At 35.3% G+C, this 19,048-nt stretch overlaps 1 protein-coding gene across 1 annotated transcript in view; it reads left to right on the forward strand.

The window, feature by feature from the left end:
- Pigk (phosphatidylinositol glycan anchor biosynthesis, class K) overlaps window positions 1–19,048 on the forward strand; it is a gene marked incomplete in the record, with an annotated part of 106,132 nt that overhangs the window by 59,057 nt on the left and 28,027 nt on the right. The window contains 1 exon segment of the mRNA XM_013514553.1: window positions 3,740–3,912. Within this exon segment, the coding sequence (XP_013370007.1) occupies window positions 3,740–3,912 (173 nt within the window).

A 19,048-nucleotide genomic window follows, 5' to 3' on the forward strand; every position in this document is an offset into this window, starting at 1 on the left:
TTTTTCTGGTATCAGGAATAGAACTCAGGACCTTACACTTGCCAGGCAGGTGATTGTGCCGCTGAGATGTATCCCCAGCCCCCACCTCCACTTTAAAACTTCAATTATGACTATTTTAATCTTATTCAATAAAAAATGATCTATTGTCTTGCAGCTTGCTTTAAGTATAATGATGTGACATATTTGTAGGACATTTATACAACAATAATTTATTTTCTTTTGGATTATGTGCATATAGTAAAATTAGCTACTGACTTTATTCAGAGTATTAAGTATTTTAGGAGTAGCAAAGTTAAAAGACTTGATAATTAGCCCCTTAAAAATGTATAGTGGTAAGCCAGGCATGGTGGCACACACCTGTAACCCCAGCACTTTGGGAGGCCGAGGCAGGAAGATCAAAAGTTTGAGCCCAGCTTGGGCAACTCAGTGAGATCCTATCTCCAAATACAAAATAAAAAACAGAGTTGGGGATATAGCTTAGTGTAGAGGCCTTGGGTTCAATCCTTACCAAAACGAAGAGAAAAATATGTACTGCCTTTGGGTAAGATTTTAAGAGTGTGTTTGTATATTGTTAGATTGGGTATTTGTATATTGTATATTGGGTAAGATTTTAAGAGTGTGTTTGTATATTGTTAGAAATCTCTGGACCCGTCAGGTAAAGTTCTCTCTGTGAATGTATGACTGTTGTTATATACCTTTATTATACTTTTAGTATTGTATATAATTGTTTATATTTTCAATGTTCCTTCAAGAACATGCTTCTTCAACAGAGGTGGGAGGACTATGCTTTCTACATCCTACTGTCTATGGAACTTAACAACAGTACCTGGGATATTTGTAGATGCTTGCTGAATATTTACTCAAGGAATGAAGGGACACGATGACAACATACATTTGTTTGCCTCCTTGAAATTTAGTGGGGTTAGTGATAAAAATTTTGTGGAAGATGTAGATTTTGAGACGAATGAAAAGAAGTGTAGCACTCACTAGAGAAACGGCATACCTGCAGATGCGCAGAGGAGTTGGGTTAGTAGGTGATCTGTGTCTTTAGCAGTAAGCACATAGTTTGGTTAGTGTGTGGAGGTTCTGTAAGGAAGGGATTATTGAAAACAAAACAGAGATTTAGGAGCTGTGGGTCATTTTGGTAGAAATCAGATTGGTGTAATAAACATCTTTGAAAGAAGGCATGACTTCAAACTTAGCAGAGTATATTTGTGTTAGCAGCAAAGAAAGTGAGCTACTTAGTGTCAACCAAGTTTATTTGCTACACATTTTCTGATTTCTTTTCCTGGTACATAATAAAGCGCATCAAGCTGTTTATAAAGGAATGCTGGGAGAGGCATTCGGTGTACCCGGGACTTGATCTGATCGTCACTTATTTTATGTTTCATTTTGTTCCTTCAGTCTTTCATCCTGTTCGGCATTTCATGTTTTTGAGCCTTCTTCTCACCTCCCTTTTTTTTCTTATTCTTTGCTTCTTCATTTCTGTTCTCTTCTCCTCTGGAGTTCCATCCTGTTTTCCTGAACAGAGAAGGCAAAGATTGCTGGATGTGTGATGTTAGGCAACTTGTTTAAACTCTGAGCCTGAATTTGAAGGAGAGATATAAATTATATCCTCTGAGTCGTTGGTTGGCTTCTATGTTAGTTTGGGGGATTTTTTGCAAGGGAGAACAATATAATACAGGGCACATATTTTATAAGATTGTTTATAATAGTCACCCAAAGAATGATATACAAAAGAGTGCAGTAAATCTGGCCACACACTGTAGACCAAGAATCTAGCTGAGGGCCCGGATCCTGTAATAATGTCCTGCATGAGTCCAGTTTTAAGACCTAGAGCTCATAACAATGCCTCCCACGAGTCCAACTGGAGGCCCAGAGCCTATAACAATATTTCATGCAGGCCTGTTTGATGGATCTGCGCTATGAAGGCCCAAAGGTCAGTGGTGGAATCTAGGAAGTCTGTGCCAGTGGGATGAAGGATCTGTGCTAGCAGGCTGAGGGATCTATACTGGAGCCAGTAAGCAATGCTCAAAGTAAGAACCAGAGCTCCCCCAGAAGGTACCACAGCCATCTTCAGCAACAGTGAGGTCCCGAGCTCCTCCAGTGGTGAAGACTGCTGAGTTCCCATCAGGGAAGCCAACGCAGCAAGCTTCTCCAAGAGACTGGCAGTGCACCTTCTTCCCCTCTGGAGCCAGGAAGCGATGCTGAGTGAGGACCAGAGCTCCCCCAAAGTGAACCGCAGCCATTCTCAGTGCCAGCGAGGTCCTGAGCTGCTTGGAGGATGAAAACAGCCAAGTTCATCAGGAAATCCAGCATGACGAGCTCCTCCAAAAGAATCAACAGTTCCTTACAGCTTCTACCCGCTCCCAACAGCCTTCCTCTGCTCCCAACAGCCTCACTTCTCCTTCTCCAGGTCTGCCTCTTACGCTGCTGGCAACAGTCCCCAGGTGGGCCTCCCACACCCAGCACCACGCCTACTCAGTTCAGCTGGGGGTTATAAGTTGCTACCAGTTGTCATCCACTACAGCTTCCCTGACAATATCTGGAGCACTTGTTGCGCTGTGGACGCCCTGTGCTCTGGCCCCGTCCTCTGCTGTGATTCCTGTGTGGGTAGTCTGGCCTCACAGCTGGGAGGGGCCACGGGCCTGGCCCTGCTGGCAGACAAGAATGTCCTTTTGTTAGCTCATGCTATAGAAAACCAGACTTTTACACCTTTTCAGCTGCTTCTTTATTAGAAATGTTACTTTGCATCCATAAATCCTGCTTTTCTTTAAAACAAAACAAAACAAAACAAAAGCTGACGTCCCCTACTGTCTTTTTTCTCATCCTTAAAACTGTAAGCTTATCCTTTTCTGGTATAGAACCTGACGTCCTTTTGTCCACCATGTTATGTTTATTCATCTCTAATTGGACGTAAGACCTTCTGAGGAATAGGACCATGTTTTGTTGATCTTTGCACCAGATGTGGAAGGTAGTGATATGAACTGTGTGTAGCAGGCATCCTATGCTTTGCAGAATGAGCGAACATGAGTTCATGTTAATTTGTCATGATACTTTGCTGATGTGGAATATCAGGGTTAAGATTAATGCAAAAATTATTGTGACTTTTTATAAGTAGTGAAGTCATGGTTTTCACAGTGTATGTTTTGAGCGCTAGAATGGAGATGTCTTGTGTTTATTTTGCTCATGGATAAACTAAGAGAGCCAGGTACATCATTTGGCAGCTAGAGCAGGGGGATGTGAGGTGGGGAGGCTGTGCTTTGCCTTCCCGAAATCCAGAGCAGCTCTGTTCTAATCTGCTTTACATATCTGGCTACCTTGTAGTTTGAATTTTAAGTTTGAATCAAGAGTTGTGATTATAAAATATTTGAAAACTACTCCAGTAGAGCACCATACTGAGAAGGGTAACAGGACAGAAAAAGTGATTGTGTTGTCGTATGTTGAGTGAGTTGTCCATATAGTGAAGGGTTGATCTGTTGTAAATGATGCAAGGAAGTGAATTTTCCTCTTTGGCCCGCTTCCCATTTATCACTCTTGTCATGTCTGTATAGTTTTCTTAGAATGTCAAATATTACAAAGAGAATGAAACTTTAATCTGTAGAACCAGTAGCGTCTTTAGGTGGAGAGCGCTTTTGGGTTTCAGAAAAGTTACATGTGTTTGTATTCATCTGTGCATTTATTTGTTGTTTTTTAAAAATTTTATTTTCTGTTTTTTATTTGTGTTTCTTTTTTTCAGTTTCAGGTGTGTCCCAAGAGTCTCTGTGTATCTACTCCTGGACATCGCACTGATCTATTTAAGAGGGACCCTAAAAACGTCCTGATAACAGATTTCTTTGGAAGTGTGCGCAAAGTGGAAATTACGACAGAGACTGTTAGTTTGCAGCAGGATTCAGAAACCACGGATGGCAGGTATTCACATGGAATTATGATTTGAATAGAATATTATAGTCTCACAAGTTTCCGATTTTTATGAAACATTATATGAACCCATGAAAGTTGGTGTTGGTAAGTAGTTTAACATTTTTACTCAATTTTCATTTTACGTAGTCTCTCTGCTTTTCAGATTTTTGGATGAAAGCTATAAATATTAGTGAGAAGCTAAGATCAGACTAGGACTGTGTCGGCATCCCACAGTACAGGGTTGGCAGTTGCGCTCTTGACACTTGCTAAGAAGGCCTAAAGCTTTGCCCATAGCTTTTATTTTGGGGCTCTTGGTAATGCATCAGGGAAAAGCAGAGAGAGGTAAAGCCAGGTTCTCCCTTCTTCAAGAGGACTGTTACATGTGAGTGGTGAATATGCCTACATGTTTGTGTGAGAGAATTAGAATAATCTGTGTAAGTTTTAGAAAGAAAGTGTTCTGTTTTTTGTCGTGTAATTATTTTTAAAGGAAGTATACATCATTAATGATTCAGTTGATGGCCAGTTTCTTCAAATGTGGAACAATGTATTTTGCTAGCCGTCCAACTTCATTGTCTGGCTTTGGTTAATGCCATTGAGAACTCACATTCCAGGGAACTTTCCTGAATTACCAAACGGCAACATACAAATTCTTCAGTTTTGAAAATTTCAGATGTTTCTAATTGAGCTTCTGACTGATAGGAGTGAATCCAAAGAAAAAAGCACAAAATATTTATGAAGATTTAAAATTAATATTAATTATTTCTGTTCTGAATATGAAAAGGCTTAGTTTTTTTCTTTTCTAGTTATTTCTGTTGTGATTGGAAGATTTAGGGTTTTCCCCCCAATTTCCGGTAGCTGCTGGCTTAAAAAGAGTTTTAGGCCAGCAGTTAAAATGCTACAGCAGTATTACTTTTATTTCTTATTTAAATAGCAGCTTTCAAATTATCTTTGTAAAAATGGCTAAGCCTTACTTTAATATGGTTCATTTCATGTCTTTTACCAAAGTCATTTCACAATTTCTCTTGAACTTAAGCCTCTGAGTGGTAATATTAACCTTCTCTTAACCGTCTAAGCATTGAATTTCCTTTAGAGGCAAGGTCCATGTTTATACTTATGTGCCTATTTTCTATTCTCAACATACAACATAAAATATATAGTAATTGAATAATAAAAATTATTTCTACTAAGTTTTACTATGTCTTCTTGAAGAATGGAATTTTGCTTTCAATTATTTCTGTATATTAGTCTGAAAGCAAAAATTGTTAGTGCTGAAAATTGTCTTAATTTTCTTTGAGGGGAGAATTATTTTAAGTTTAAAAGCCAAAAACTTTATTTTATTCTAAGTTTTTATGTACTGTTAAATTAGAGCGCCCTCTAGTGTTTGTAAGTGCATTTTATTTTGGAAGTTGCTGTTTACCAGACGGTTACATAGTTAGTAGTGTAAGCCTGGTGTGGTGGCCTGCACCTGTTGTCCCAGCTGCTTCAGAGGTTCAAGCAGGAGGTTCACTTGAGCCCAGGAGTTAGGAGCCAGCCTGGGCAGTGTGGTCAGACTCCCACCTGTTTAAAAAAATTGTTGGTGTACTTTATTCAAGGTAACTTATGAGAGTTAAGTTTCCATTGTGCTCCAGGATTTTCTTTCATGTAGATGCTACAAATATTGCCACAATGTTTGTGGTACTATTTACATGCAGCTATGAATTGCAATTGGAAGTTACTGAGAGAAAAGCATATTCAACAAAGATCAGATAGTATACATAGCAAAACCCCCCATATTTTATTAAGAAAATCATAGCTTTAAAAAAAAAAGAAATTATAGATGAGAATATATTTGTGTATGTTTTTTTCATACCTTAGGTCAAACTATCAATACAGGGTTATTAAAATTGATAGTTTTGTTTCAAAAATATTACTTTCTGTATGTTAAGGAAATAATGCAATTTTCATTCCAATTGATCTTAAAATATTTTATGTAGTGGTCTAGTATATAGCTATAGTCAGAGCTGATGGAGAACTTTGGTACATAAAACTGACTGGGGTAGCTATATGATATAATAATTGTTTTTGTATGTTTTTGTAAATGTGGATGTATTAAGCAAGGTAAAGTTATAATGCTACAATGAATGTGGGAGTTCAGATACCTTTTTGACCCACTTGTTTCATTTTCTTTGGACATTTAACCCAGAAATGAGATTGCTGATTTACGTGGTATCTCTGTTTTTAAGTTGTTGAAGAACTTCCATACGTTTTCTCTAATGGTTGTGCTAATTTATATTCCCATCCTCACTGTGCAAGCATTTCCTGTTTGCTACATTCTGGCCAAGACAATACTTGCTATCATTTGTCTTTTTGAAAATAATCATTCTAACAGGTGTGCAGTAATATCTCATTGTGGTTTTGATTTGTATTACCCTGATGATTATGATGTTGAGCATTTTTTCACATACCTGTTGACCACTATGTGTCATTTTTTGAGAAATGTCTACTCAGATCCTTTACTTGTTTTTAACTGGGTTATATTTTTACTGTTTTGCAAATATTTTCTTCCATTCTGTAGGTTGTCTTTTCACTCTGTTGTTTCCTTTATGTGCAAAAGGTTTTTAGTGGGATGCAACTCTCAGTACCTGTTTTTGGTTTTGTTGCCTGTGCTTTTGTGGTCATATCCAAGAAATCATTCCTGAGATCATTGTCAAGAAGATTTTTCACTATATTTTCTTTTGGTAAAGATTTTGGATTTAGGTTTTACCCACAATCTCTTTCAAGTTAATTTTTGTATTTGGAGTGAAGTTATAGTTCAGTTTCATTCTACATGTGGATATCCAGTTTTCCCACTACCACTTATTGAAGAATGTCTTTTCTCTTGACACTTTTGTTGAAAATCACCTACACGCTAGGTGATGTAATGGTATTATTTTGGGGATATCTGTTCTTCTGCATTGGTCTGTGTGTTTCTGCCAGTACCATGCTATTTTGAGTATAATAGCTTTGTTGTGTATTTTGAAATCAGGCAGTGTAATGCAGCTTGGTTCTTTTGCCTTACATTGCCTTGGTTATTTGGGGTCTTTTGTGGTCGCATGCAAATTTTAGGATTGGTTTTTCTATTTCTATGAAAAATGAAATTAAAATTGATAGTGATTATCCTGGATCTGGAGATTGCTTTGGTAGTATAAACATTTTAATATTCTTTAAATCCATGAACATTGGATGTTTTTCCATCTGTGTGTGTCTTGTTCAATTTTTTCATCAATATTTTATAGTTTTCAGTGTATAGAGTTTTTACTCTTTTGGTTAAATTTATTCCTAAGTATTTTATTTATTTTTGATACTGTTGTAAGCAGGATTGTTTTCCTGATTTCTTTTTCAGATAATTCATTGATAGTGTTCTGGAGGTTTACATCTCTTCTGTTCATGATATAGCACAGACAGTGAGCTTGCTTATTCCTTATTCTAAATTTCACAAAAGGCTTTGCGATTAACCTAGTTGGGTCAAGCCTGGGCATCTCTGAGCCAGATGGGCAGAGGTAGGGAATATATAACACAAAATTGTGGCTGTTTGGGACCTACCCCATGTGGATGAGGTGAACCCCAAAAAGTGACTTGGGAGCTAAGCAGGTACCTTGACATATGTTTGCTTCAATCTCATTAAGTCCACGTAATAAGTTTATTAAGCAGGTGTGAGTTCTTCATGTTACAGGTGAGAAAGGTTAAAAAAAAACCTGTTTAAAGGCACGTATCTAATAAGTGGTAGAGCGAGTATACAAATCCAGTAAGGATGGACACACACACACACACACACACACACACACACACACACAAGCATACACTTTTATTTCATAATTTACTCTGAGTTTCTTGACTTCCTTTCTTTTAAAATTAATCATTTTTCCTGTCACACAAGCACAAAAAGATACAAATATAAATTATATAAAATGATAAAAATACAAAGGATATTAATAAAATATAAATAAATAAATTATCTCATGCAGATATTCATGTAATCACCAAAAACAGAAGCAGAACAATGCTGATATACTGGAAGCACCCATATTCCTATGTCTTTGCCTTATCACTGCCCCCTTAACTACTCCTCAAGTTAATCAGTATCTCTACTTTTATGGAATTTATTTTCAATTTTTTCTGTCCTAGAAACCCCTGATCTGTTTTCTGTCCCTAGTAGTTTTACCTTTTTTTGAATATTGTATAGGTGGAATCATGCATTCTGTAACTTTTTGAGTCTGGCTTTATTTGATATCCACCTATCTTGTCATATCTATTGGTAGTTCTTTTTATTGTAATATTTTTTTTATGGATGTACCATAGTTTGTTTGCCAACTGATGACCAGTTTTTGGTAATTATGAATAAATTTGCTAAATGGTTTGCATGCAAACATAAATTTTTCATTCCATTTGAGTAAATACCTAAGAGTGGAATTGTTTGTGGAAGTGCATGCTTAACTTTATAAGAAATTTCAAAACTATTTTACAAGGTGACTATCATTTTGCATTTCTATAAATAACTGCTCCATATCTTTGCTCTTGGGTCATTTTCTTTTAATTTGAGCTATTCTGGTGGGCATGTGGTGATGAGTCACCTTGATTTCACTCTTCACATATTCCGTGGAGGAGATTTCATGCACTTCATGTGTTTGTTGGTTACTCAGACATTTTTTCTGAAGTGTCTTTGCAAGTCTTTTGCTCAGACCTACATTACTAAATATGAGTTCTTTATATGGTCTGGATACAAGTTTTTTGGTCAGATATATGAATTGCATAATATCCTTTTTTATCTGTGGTTCTCCTTTCATTGTCTTCATGGTGTTTTTTGAAGAAGAGAAGGTTTCGTGTTGCTGAAGTTTGTTTGTCACTTTGTCTTTGCACTTGGTGCCCTTTGTGCAAGGAGTCTTTGCATAACCCAGAGTCACAAAGATTTTCTTCTACATATTGTCTAGTCTAGCTTACGTGTTTAGACATATAATGCATTTTGAATTAATTTTGAGTGTAGTGTAAAGTAGAGCTTAAAGTACATTTTATTTGTAAATTATCTTCCCAGTTTCTTTAACAAAAAGAAGCTGAGATTTTGATTGGATTGGGATTATTGTGTCAATGTGGGAAATCAATCTGGGGCATAAAGATAGATAAAAAATATCGGGTTCTTCAGTCTGTAAACATCTTGACAATTACTTAGATATTTTTCACTTGTTTTCTGCTCAAATATGTAAGTACTGTACAGTTATTTTTATAATGACACTGTACTGAGGATCTTATTAATCTTAGTGTTGATCAACCCAATTTCAATCAAAGCTCCAGTGGGCTCTTTTATTTTTTCTGATAGAGATTGATAATCCAACTCCAAAATTTATATGAAAATGTAAAAGCTCCACCATAGTTTATATCATTGAACCAATGAATTCTAGTCCATATATGTTTACTAGGAAAATAGAACATAAATATACATACTGCATAGAACCATCTATTTTAGAGTTGGATAATATTGTGCAGAATAATGAAACTTTATGACCAAATTATTTGCAGAAATTCAGAATAAATTGATAAGATTGTAAAACTTTATGAACCAAAGAAGCAGTGAAATGGCTCAAATAACAATTGACAGGATTCCTTATATGCTATTCTATTTTTCAAAGTGATTAATTTATTCATGAATTAGTATTATCTTAAGCATCTTCTTTGGCCATTTATTTTATATTATTATATATAAATGTTTGTTACTGTAGTTATTCAAGATCTCATTAAAATAGAACTTCAGAAATTGGATGTGATTCATTTGCTTTATAAAGATTCCAAAACAGGCATATAAATTATAGGCTTTTATCATTTTGTGTACACTAAAGTTCTTGTTATGGTTTAAAAAACATAGGTCATTTTATACTTCTTAATTCACTACCTGTTAGTACCAAAAACATACATTGATTTGTTTTTTGACTTTTAAGAGGTCAGTGTATGTAAAGTCTATATAAATAGTATAGCACAATATGGTATTACATTTCTTTGTACAAATGAAACATCCCTAAATATAATTTAGCAAGTATCAGGCTTATCAGTAATAGTAGTTTCTAACTAATATTTATTAATACTTCAAAACTTACTAAAATAAAGCTAATTTTATTCATTTATTTATTTTTGGTTTTCTTTTTCTTTTTTCTTTTGAGACAGAGTCTCACTATGTAGTTCCTAGTAGTCTTGGACTCAGCGTTTAGCCCAAACTGGCCACAACCTTAAGGCAGTCCTTGAGCCTTCTGAGTGCTTGGATTACAGGCATGTACCACCAAGCCTGGGTTAAAATACAGCTAATTTAATTTAATCCTTAAAGGAATAGGACCCAAAATTCTAAATTGTGTAAACTACAAAATAATGTGATATTATTTATAAAATCACTAGAAGTGTGAATGCATTAAGATGTTCAGAGGAAAAAAAAGTTCAGAGAATAAAGTTTTGAAATTATGTGGAAAAGTAGATCTTAAGACTTTTAAGGGTTGTTTGATTTTATGTTTAGTGATTCTTGTTACTTTAATATGAAATTTTGTTTTATTTTTATGTGTTTTTATATTCTTTATAAATATCTACTTGTATTACATTAAAATTAAGAAAAAACACAAAATAATTATAGTATCTTTCTATTCCACTAAACTAAGCCCTCATACTCTAAGTAGCTTAAAAATTTACTTAATGTCTGTTATTGGAGGTATTACAGCATAATAATCAAAAGCAAAACCATTGGAATCAGCTCCTGAATTCAGATCCTCTGCCATTTACAAGCTGTACAACCTTGGGCAACCTCCTTGAACTCTTCTGTTCTGTTTCTGTGTTTGTAAAATGGGAATAATAACTCTACCTTATGTAAGCTTTAAGAGAATTAATTTGTCTTTTGTTTACAAAGCACTTAATTTTGTGCTTTAAATATAGTTACGTGCTAAGTGTTCAGCATTACTGAGGAGGCTTATCATTTGCACTGGTAAAAACTATTGCTAGAGTTCTGTTTGTACTGCATTTTAGCCATCTGCTTACTCATCTAGTCTGCTTTTATTAGTATCAACGAGGTATTTCATCTCCGGAGGACTTTGCATTTGTAGAAACATGGTAAAGAACTGGGAATTGTGTCGTGCCAGAAGATGGCAGCAGTGGTGTATGTTTGTACATGTGCAAGAATCTTCTTTAAATGCTCCAGGCTGAGGCAGAGTATTTCTTCAAGTAAGTCATGAGATGTATTTTTTCAGACCACTAACAAGAGAAAAGACTTTTGATATGGAATTGTCAGTTTAGAAAATGGTGATAAGAATTTGGTTGAGTGTGTAAGTTGTTTTGCTGTAAGAAACTTAACAATATGTGATTTGACCTATAAAATAAGTAGATCTATGGAATAGTTTCAAAATATCACCTTTTTCTTATATATTTAGATATTAGTTTGCATATTATTAAATACTTGACCAAGAAATTGAAGATATACAAGAAAAAATTAAGATATTTATATGAGGAATGTATGTTATTAATTAGTAGAAAAAGTAAATGATCTGTATGTCTAACTTCATGGGGAAAAGTAAATCCAATTACTAAGAGATTAACCTATATATACTGCTAGGCTGTTAGCTCTTAGGTAAAGTAAGAGACAGAACTCACATTAATAATATAAACCTGTGATTCCAGTTTAGAAATTGCCACTTCGTTGAAACCACGCTATGACTTCTTAGGTTTTCAAGTATTCTCCAGGTCAGGTAGTACCACATTGCTCTTTAGTGCTTTTTAGGTAGCTCGATAGGCATTTTTATGAGCCAAGCCTGTTTGGCAGGAGTTACTGTTAACCTGGCCTTCTCTTACTCACCTGTGCAGTTGGTTGTTTAAAAACTGTTTCGGGGAGCGGGGAACATAGCTCAGTGGTGGAGCACGTGCCAAACACGCACAGTGCCGTGGAGGCTTTGAGCCCCTCCATGACAAAAAACCAAAACATGAAACAACTCTTTCAGGACTCTCCGCTTCCCTCTCTGTTTTTTTTTTTAATCTTATGAATAATTCTCTTACAGGTTTTAACTTGTTAGTATAGTTTATTGGTTGAGTGTGTAAGTTGTTTTGCTGTAAGAAACTTACAGCAAATATTCATGACACCATAATATTCATGTTCAACTACTTGTGGGTTTTATTGTGGGAGGACAGTGAACCTGGTAACAGGACCCTGAGATTTTGGGTCACAGCCTTTAATCTAATTGAAAAATTGTCATTTTCTATGGTTAATCACCAAATTGAAATTTCATAATAAACTTTGCAAAATAAAGTGAGACACAACTAGCAACTAAAAGTAGTCATTTGTTAAGTCTTTATTAAGTGGATAGTGTTGTTTAAAGCACATTTTTGTTTAAATGTAATAGATAAATTCCTATAAGACAATTAAAATTCTCCTTTCAAAAATAGTTTTCTCATTAAAAAATTGAAAAAGACAAAAAAATCAAGTTTGATGTTCACTGTACTTTTAAGGTAAATAATAGTTACATGTATATATAAGAAAGGTAAATATTGTGTCTTCATCAAATAAAATCTTAATGATCAGTTTCACTTGAGCTGCAGATAACATGAATTTACCAACATTGATTAACTATATTATTCTCCATCTTTTTCTGTTTTAAATTATGTGTACAAAGTTCTTATACTCAGTGATATCCCAGATTTCATACTTTCTTTAATTTGCTGACATTCTGACATACTATTCTGATAGTACTTTCATTAAGGAAATCCTAATATTCTTACGGTATGCTTTTTGTAATGAGATTGATTGACTTCACTTTAATTTCAATATTAAACAGTCTTTGTCTTTATCTGATGGCAGCTTCTGATGTTAATTAGCATTTCCCACTAAGTGTTCTAAAAAGTGAAAAATAAAAATGAATGGAATATAAGAGTTCACAGGATATGATCTCAGAATAGTGGAAATTGTCACGTGATAACTAAGTGTGCATGGTGGCTGGGAGTCACATTCGACCGCGCTGGGGGTTGTAGTGCGTCTTCTTTGCTTGGCTTATACTCCATTCCCGGAAGTTCAGAGGTACTTGTTGAACAGTTTAAACAGGGTCTTATTAAAATTAGCATACCTAATTTTAAAAAATGTTTACTTTTTATACCACAGGAATGTATATGTAGAACACATATATTGAGAGATAGAGCGGTAACATGGTATTTTAGATCTTTATTAGGTGTTCTGAAGATTGCATGCTTTGTGGCAGTTTTTGCGCTTTTCTTTGAAGGTACCCAGATAGGCAGGTAATGATGAGCTATATGGTGAGTCATAAAGCTGTAACCATAACTGCTGTGATTGCTTTGCATAAATGTGATGTCTGCATTTAAAATCTGATATCTAATTAAAGAGTAAGCGCGAACTTACATTTTAAAAAAATAGGTGGTGTTCATCAGGATTTCTACTTGTGCGCTTAAATGCTGTTAATGCATATCTTCTAAATCATAGAAAATGATTAAAATTATATCTTATATGTTTTACTAGTTTTTCTTTATATTTTCTTGAAGATTAGGCCTAGTAAAAATATGAATATCCAGAAATTAGGTAGCTTTTGGTAATAAGAAGCCATGAAAATTGCCACTGATTTTATACTATGAGAAATCCTATTTATACTTTAGATATAAAAACACAACTAGACTTTAATGGCCTTTGGCATTCATAATTTCAAGTTTCATCAGAAGGAAATGTTTCTTAAAAGAATACTCTGTAATATTCAGAATGAGATGTAGCATGTCACTTCTTTCAGAACAAGAAATTACTATAAACAAGATAGGGAAGTAATTTGAATTAATAATAAAGAATAATTAAAATGACCATATTTTTCAAAGCAACTGTTGTTATAAAAATACTGTACCAAGAGGCCCTGAATTTAAAGGAAAATTTCCTTAGATTTGTAGCTGAGCCACCAAGAAAGTAGGTATGTGGGAATAAACATTGCCTGATGAACAGCACTGCTGGCTTTGCCCAGGATGCACTGGAGCTGGTGGCGCTGCCTTCCTTACTGAAGGGAAGAAGGACTTCAGGGGCTCAGCTTCCTGCAGTGTTTCTGGGTGGTAACGCCTGTTATTCCAAGCATGTAGGTGGCAGCGAGCGCAGAGTCTAATAGCTTTAGACAGTACATGAACACAAAATGAACAGAAGCAGAGAGGATGAAAGATCAGAAACACAGCAGGAGAAAAAAATAAAAATCACTGAGAAGGCAACAAAGGAGAATAGATGAAATATAGAAAGAGCAGGACAAATGGAAATTGAAAAGGCAGAAAAGTTACAATTAATGTTATTTGTCACAATAAATTTAAACTAATTGTAATACTTTAAGTAGAGATCAAACTAGTATAAAATAAATGTAGTGAGACAGAAAGTGTAAACCTAAGTAGTTGAAAATAGATTACCAGGCAGCTATTAACCAAAAGAAGTCTATAGAAGTATTTCAACATTAGGCAAAACAGGCTTAACGAAAGAGCATTCGCGTTAGCACGAAGGCAACGAAGGGTAAAACATTTATCTCACCAGGAAGGGAAAAGCGTGTACACTTTTAATTACCCAGGAACATAGCTGCAGAAAGTTTAGCACAAACATTTACATTTTAAGGAAAGGAAAGTTGGTGAATTCACCATCGCCATGGAAGATTTCAGTATCATATTATCAGAAATTGGTTAGAGATCCCTTCAAAAGTTTTAAAATTGAAGATATGAGCAACATAATCTATAAGCTTGATTTGATAGATTCAGCAATTAAAGAAAAAATATTTTCCTTCAATCCAAATCTAAACGCTAATCCAAATTAGCGTTTTCAAACATCGTCCCAGTACTGTCCCCAGAGTGACGTGGACCGATGCAGGAGAGAAGAGCCAGGGCCACCAGGCCACGGAGGAGCGTGGTAGTGGTCGTGGTGGGTGAGGTGATGGCTTTATCTGATACTGAAGCTGTAACGATTAAACAATGTGGTATTGGTTCAGATTAGGTAAATAAATATGCAACTTGTCAGGAAGTTTCAACAGAGGGCTATGTGTAACATTATATGGAAGACACAGTTTTAAAAAAATTGGAGCTGGATGAGTTTTAAAAATTCACATTAAAGCAATTGGTTTGCCACAGAGAAAAAAAAATTAAATTAGATTTACTTTTCACACTGTACATAAAAGCAAAGTAAAAATGTGTTAAATATCTAAATGTAAAAGAAGAAAACATCAAAACTTAGAGAATGTCTTTTTAAATTTAGGAGTATGGAAAGATTTCATGCTTCCCAGAGCACAGTTAATAAAAGAAAAGATTGATGATGTTTACAAAAATAAAATAGGTATAGCAACAAAAAAAAAAAAAAAAGAGAAGAGAAAGTCAAGGTGAAATGATTTGCAACATGTATATCAAAAAGTTCCATCCAGAGTAAGTAACTGCATATTGATTTAAGAAAAATCCAATAGAAAACTAAGCAAAGGACACACAGTTTGGAGAGAAAAACAATTCATATCCAGTGACTATATTAATGGTCTTTTTAGAGGGTTGATGGAAATTAAACATGAAGGATTATTTCACCTAAAAAATTCACTGTTGATGAGGAAGAAAATATGAAATTATGCATTTCTGCTGACATTGTAAATTGAGACAGCCATTTTGGATAATTTTTTATTGTTTCTGGAAAAATTTAAAATGTTCATAATATGTGACCCAGTAAGTCCACTTCTGAATAATTATTCTCACTGAGCGGCTGGGAAACTTTCTGTTAAGGGGCAGACGGTAAGTATTTCAGCCTTTGTTGAGCATAGGATCCTGGTTGCCAGGACTTACTGTTGCTGTAGTCTGATGCTGAACTTTGAACTTGATGGAATTTTCACTTGTCATGAAATCGTATTCTTTACACTTATTTTTTTCAACCATTTGAAAATATGAAAGCCATTTGTTAGCGCATGATGCACACAGGAACAAGTGACAGCCATACTTGGCCTTCTATGATCGAATGAGAAAACAAAGGGCAAAGTTGTACACAGTATAGTTTGTTAATGAAGTGATGTATGGAGGTTCTATGTATTTTTCCTGTGTACACAGATATGTTTGTAAAAACAAAATAAAATGACTGGAACGATACCCATTTAACTCGTGATGGAATAGAACCCAGGGTAAAAGCTCAGTGATTTTGAGCTGGTGCTGCTCCTTCTTTTCTTCCTCTTCTTCATCTCTCCTCCTCTTCTTTCTTTGATCTTTCTTCTGACATCTTCCTCAAGTTCCCCTCACTACCACATGAAGACTTGTCAGTAGTGCTACAAACATGGTTCCTCATGTGTGCAGGCAGCAGGTTGTGTGAACTTTCACAAAACCTACCTTCAGCTTCTGTCAGACATGAGATTACCTCTGAAGTTCCTCGCATGAGAACTAGAACTTGGTTTTTCTGGGGATTTGTTCAATCAGCTACTGAGCTACTCAGGAGCTATTCTTTGTGCTTACACTGTAGCTGACATTAAATAAAATTTCAACAGTTGGGCCTAAATTCACATGACCTTAATTTTCTGCGGAGTTAACATGACTTCTACCTCATATTACATCTCCTTCCTGAGGCTCGACACCTCCCTGGTGCTCTTTGGAAGAGCTGGTAGTCAAGGTCAGATTTTCCTGTCTTTTCTCACAGGTTTTTGGTTTGTAATTAGAAGAATGGTGATATAAGGAGTTCGCAAGGGGACCTTTCAAGGGAAGTGATGCAAGGGATGGTCTTCTCATTGCTCTATAACCTATTTTCATATAAAGTAATCCTCAGTGACTCTCGGGGCCTTTCTGGATTTGAAATAACATTTTGCATTTGTCCCTACTGACCAATAAACTAGAGTTTTGTTTTCTTTTAGTGTCTTTAAATTGTGAGGAATGTTGGAGAGTCCCAGGCTTAGCAGTTGTGTCTTGCACGTGTTGTCAATATAGGACTACTTAAATACCTTTAAAAGTGCAGTTTAGGAATGGAAACATTTCTGTGCTTTTTAAAAAAAGATTGTAGTAACTAATTTTGTTTCTTTGCTGCTTACTTTGAGTTTCAGGTGTTTGGAGCTATTATGTTTGAGAGGTTAATATTAAGTGTTAGATTCTTGGTTTTGGCGTATTTCATAGAAAATTTCTTCTAAATGATTTTTGATTACTCTAGACAATATGTTTTGAATTACTTATTGATCTTCTTAATTTTTACTTTGAATCGAACAGAGCACAGTGTCTCTGTTTTCCTGATCTTTTTGTTGAGTTTATTTTTACTGCTTGGCAGTGCTTTGCTCTTTAGCCTACAATGAGCCTTGTCATGTTAGGCATGAATTATCCGATCTCAGTGTGGCACTGTAGGATAAAACCTTTCTCTACGTCACAGATGACCTTATTTATGTACAACCTGTAAATAATTTTACGGGACTATTGTTATTTCAGGAATGCTTGGAGAGCACAGAGGAAGGATTTTTTTAGGACAGTGGACATCTATGAAAAAGAGAATAGAGCACGAAAGCAACAAGGATTGTACAGACTAATTTCATAGGTGCATAATGCGCCAGCTGCATTTTATTTATTTATGCAGAAGATTTGGACAGTATTTTAATCCCACTTGCATTTGAAATGGTAGCATAGCAGTTTTGAATTCAAAATCCATTCACTGGGTAAACAAACTTCTTTTTGTTGTCTTCTACAAAAACACTTTCCAAAACTTTTTCCATGCTGAAATTATTCCTTCTTAAAATTATTTTAAGACCATAGGCAGGACCTTGGAAAGCGATTAAAGAAAAAGGATAACCTGTAAGGAGGTCCTTAAAAGGCTTCGGAATGTGAAGTATAGGCATACTAGGATGTCTGTGAGAACTTTACTAGTTTGCAGAAGAAGAATGCCGGGTTTCTCTGGCATGACCGCAGCGTGTAAGCTGAAAGTAGTACCCTCGTGTTCTCTCTGAGTTACGTTGTAAGCAGTGACCGGAAGTGTGGGTAGCCCAGGTGACAGTCTTTGGAAAGCGCTACTTGCAACTTCTGAGATGATGGCAGGTACCTTGCAAGAGGCAGGGTGGGGGTAGAGCTACCCTTGGAGTATGAATGGCAACGGGAAGAAGAAAACAACTGAAGATAAGTCCTGTAAGGAAGTAAGATAGTATTTAAAAAATACAAACTCGGTTCCACCAGCACCACAAAAAGCGTTAAAGGAACGACACTTCAGCAGAGCGACAGAAGAGGGCGCTCTTGGACTGGGAAACCCGGCCGGTCACGCCCTCCCTTCTTACGGCCAAGATTAAATTGCCTTTACAAATCCCGAAGAAACCAGTGTAAATAATCCTTAAGAGGAAAAGAAGAAATTTTCTCAAATACAAAGTTACTGTAAGAATAAAATAGAAAATTAAGGTAAAATTTTCTTAGTAAGTTATATATACACACTGACACAAAGAATGAAAGTAAATATAAAAGGAAAGATATAAAAGCACAGAACAGGGAAACGGAAAGGCAACACTGAGACGCGCGTAACCTCTGTGAAACAAGCTGTTGCATTATGAAAAGACGCCAGGAGCCAGGCGTTTAAAAACTGTCACTGTGAATCGACAAAGCAGGAAGAGGTGTGAAATAGGAGCTGACTGAACTCTGGAAAGAAACCGACCAAAGGAAAAAAGAAAAGAAAGGAAAAGAAAAAAATAAAAGGAAAAACGACAAATCATTTCAGAAGTGAGAACTTAAATTACAAAGATGGATGTTAGCAAAAGTTCAGTTAGAGACACAGAATAGAAATGAAAGAGGCAAAAAAATGACACTAGAATAAGACATGAAAAGAATCAGAGAAAAAAATGGCAGAAGATCCATTATATCTAATTTAACCCTTGAACTAGAAAAACCAATGAAAATGGGCAGAAATAATTTTTAAAATTATAATAAAAATTTTTTGGAAATAAAATATCTGAATTTCTGTATAAAAAAAGACTATTGTCTCCTATGTACTGGGAGAATTGATCTAGAATAACGAACTCTTTTGATGTATCTTAGTAAGAGCTTAAAATAAAAATGGAAAAAAAGCCACGTGAGCCTCCAAGTTAAAAAAAGTAGTAACTATCGAAAAAAGTAAAAAATAAAAATACATTAAAACTGAATAATTTAAGCAGAAAAACATCAAACTGTTATCAGGCTTTCTGACAGCACTATAGAA

The sequence above is a fragment of the Chinchilla lanigera genome, unplaced genomic scaffold (assembly GCF_000276665.1).
Source record: "Chinchilla lanigera isolate Chin_1 unplaced genomic scaffold, ChiLan1.0 scaffold00022, whole genome shotgun sequence".
Classification (NCBI taxonomy): domain Eukaryota; kingdom Metazoa; phylum Chordata; class Mammalia; order Rodentia; family Chinchillidae; genus Chinchilla; species Chinchilla lanigera.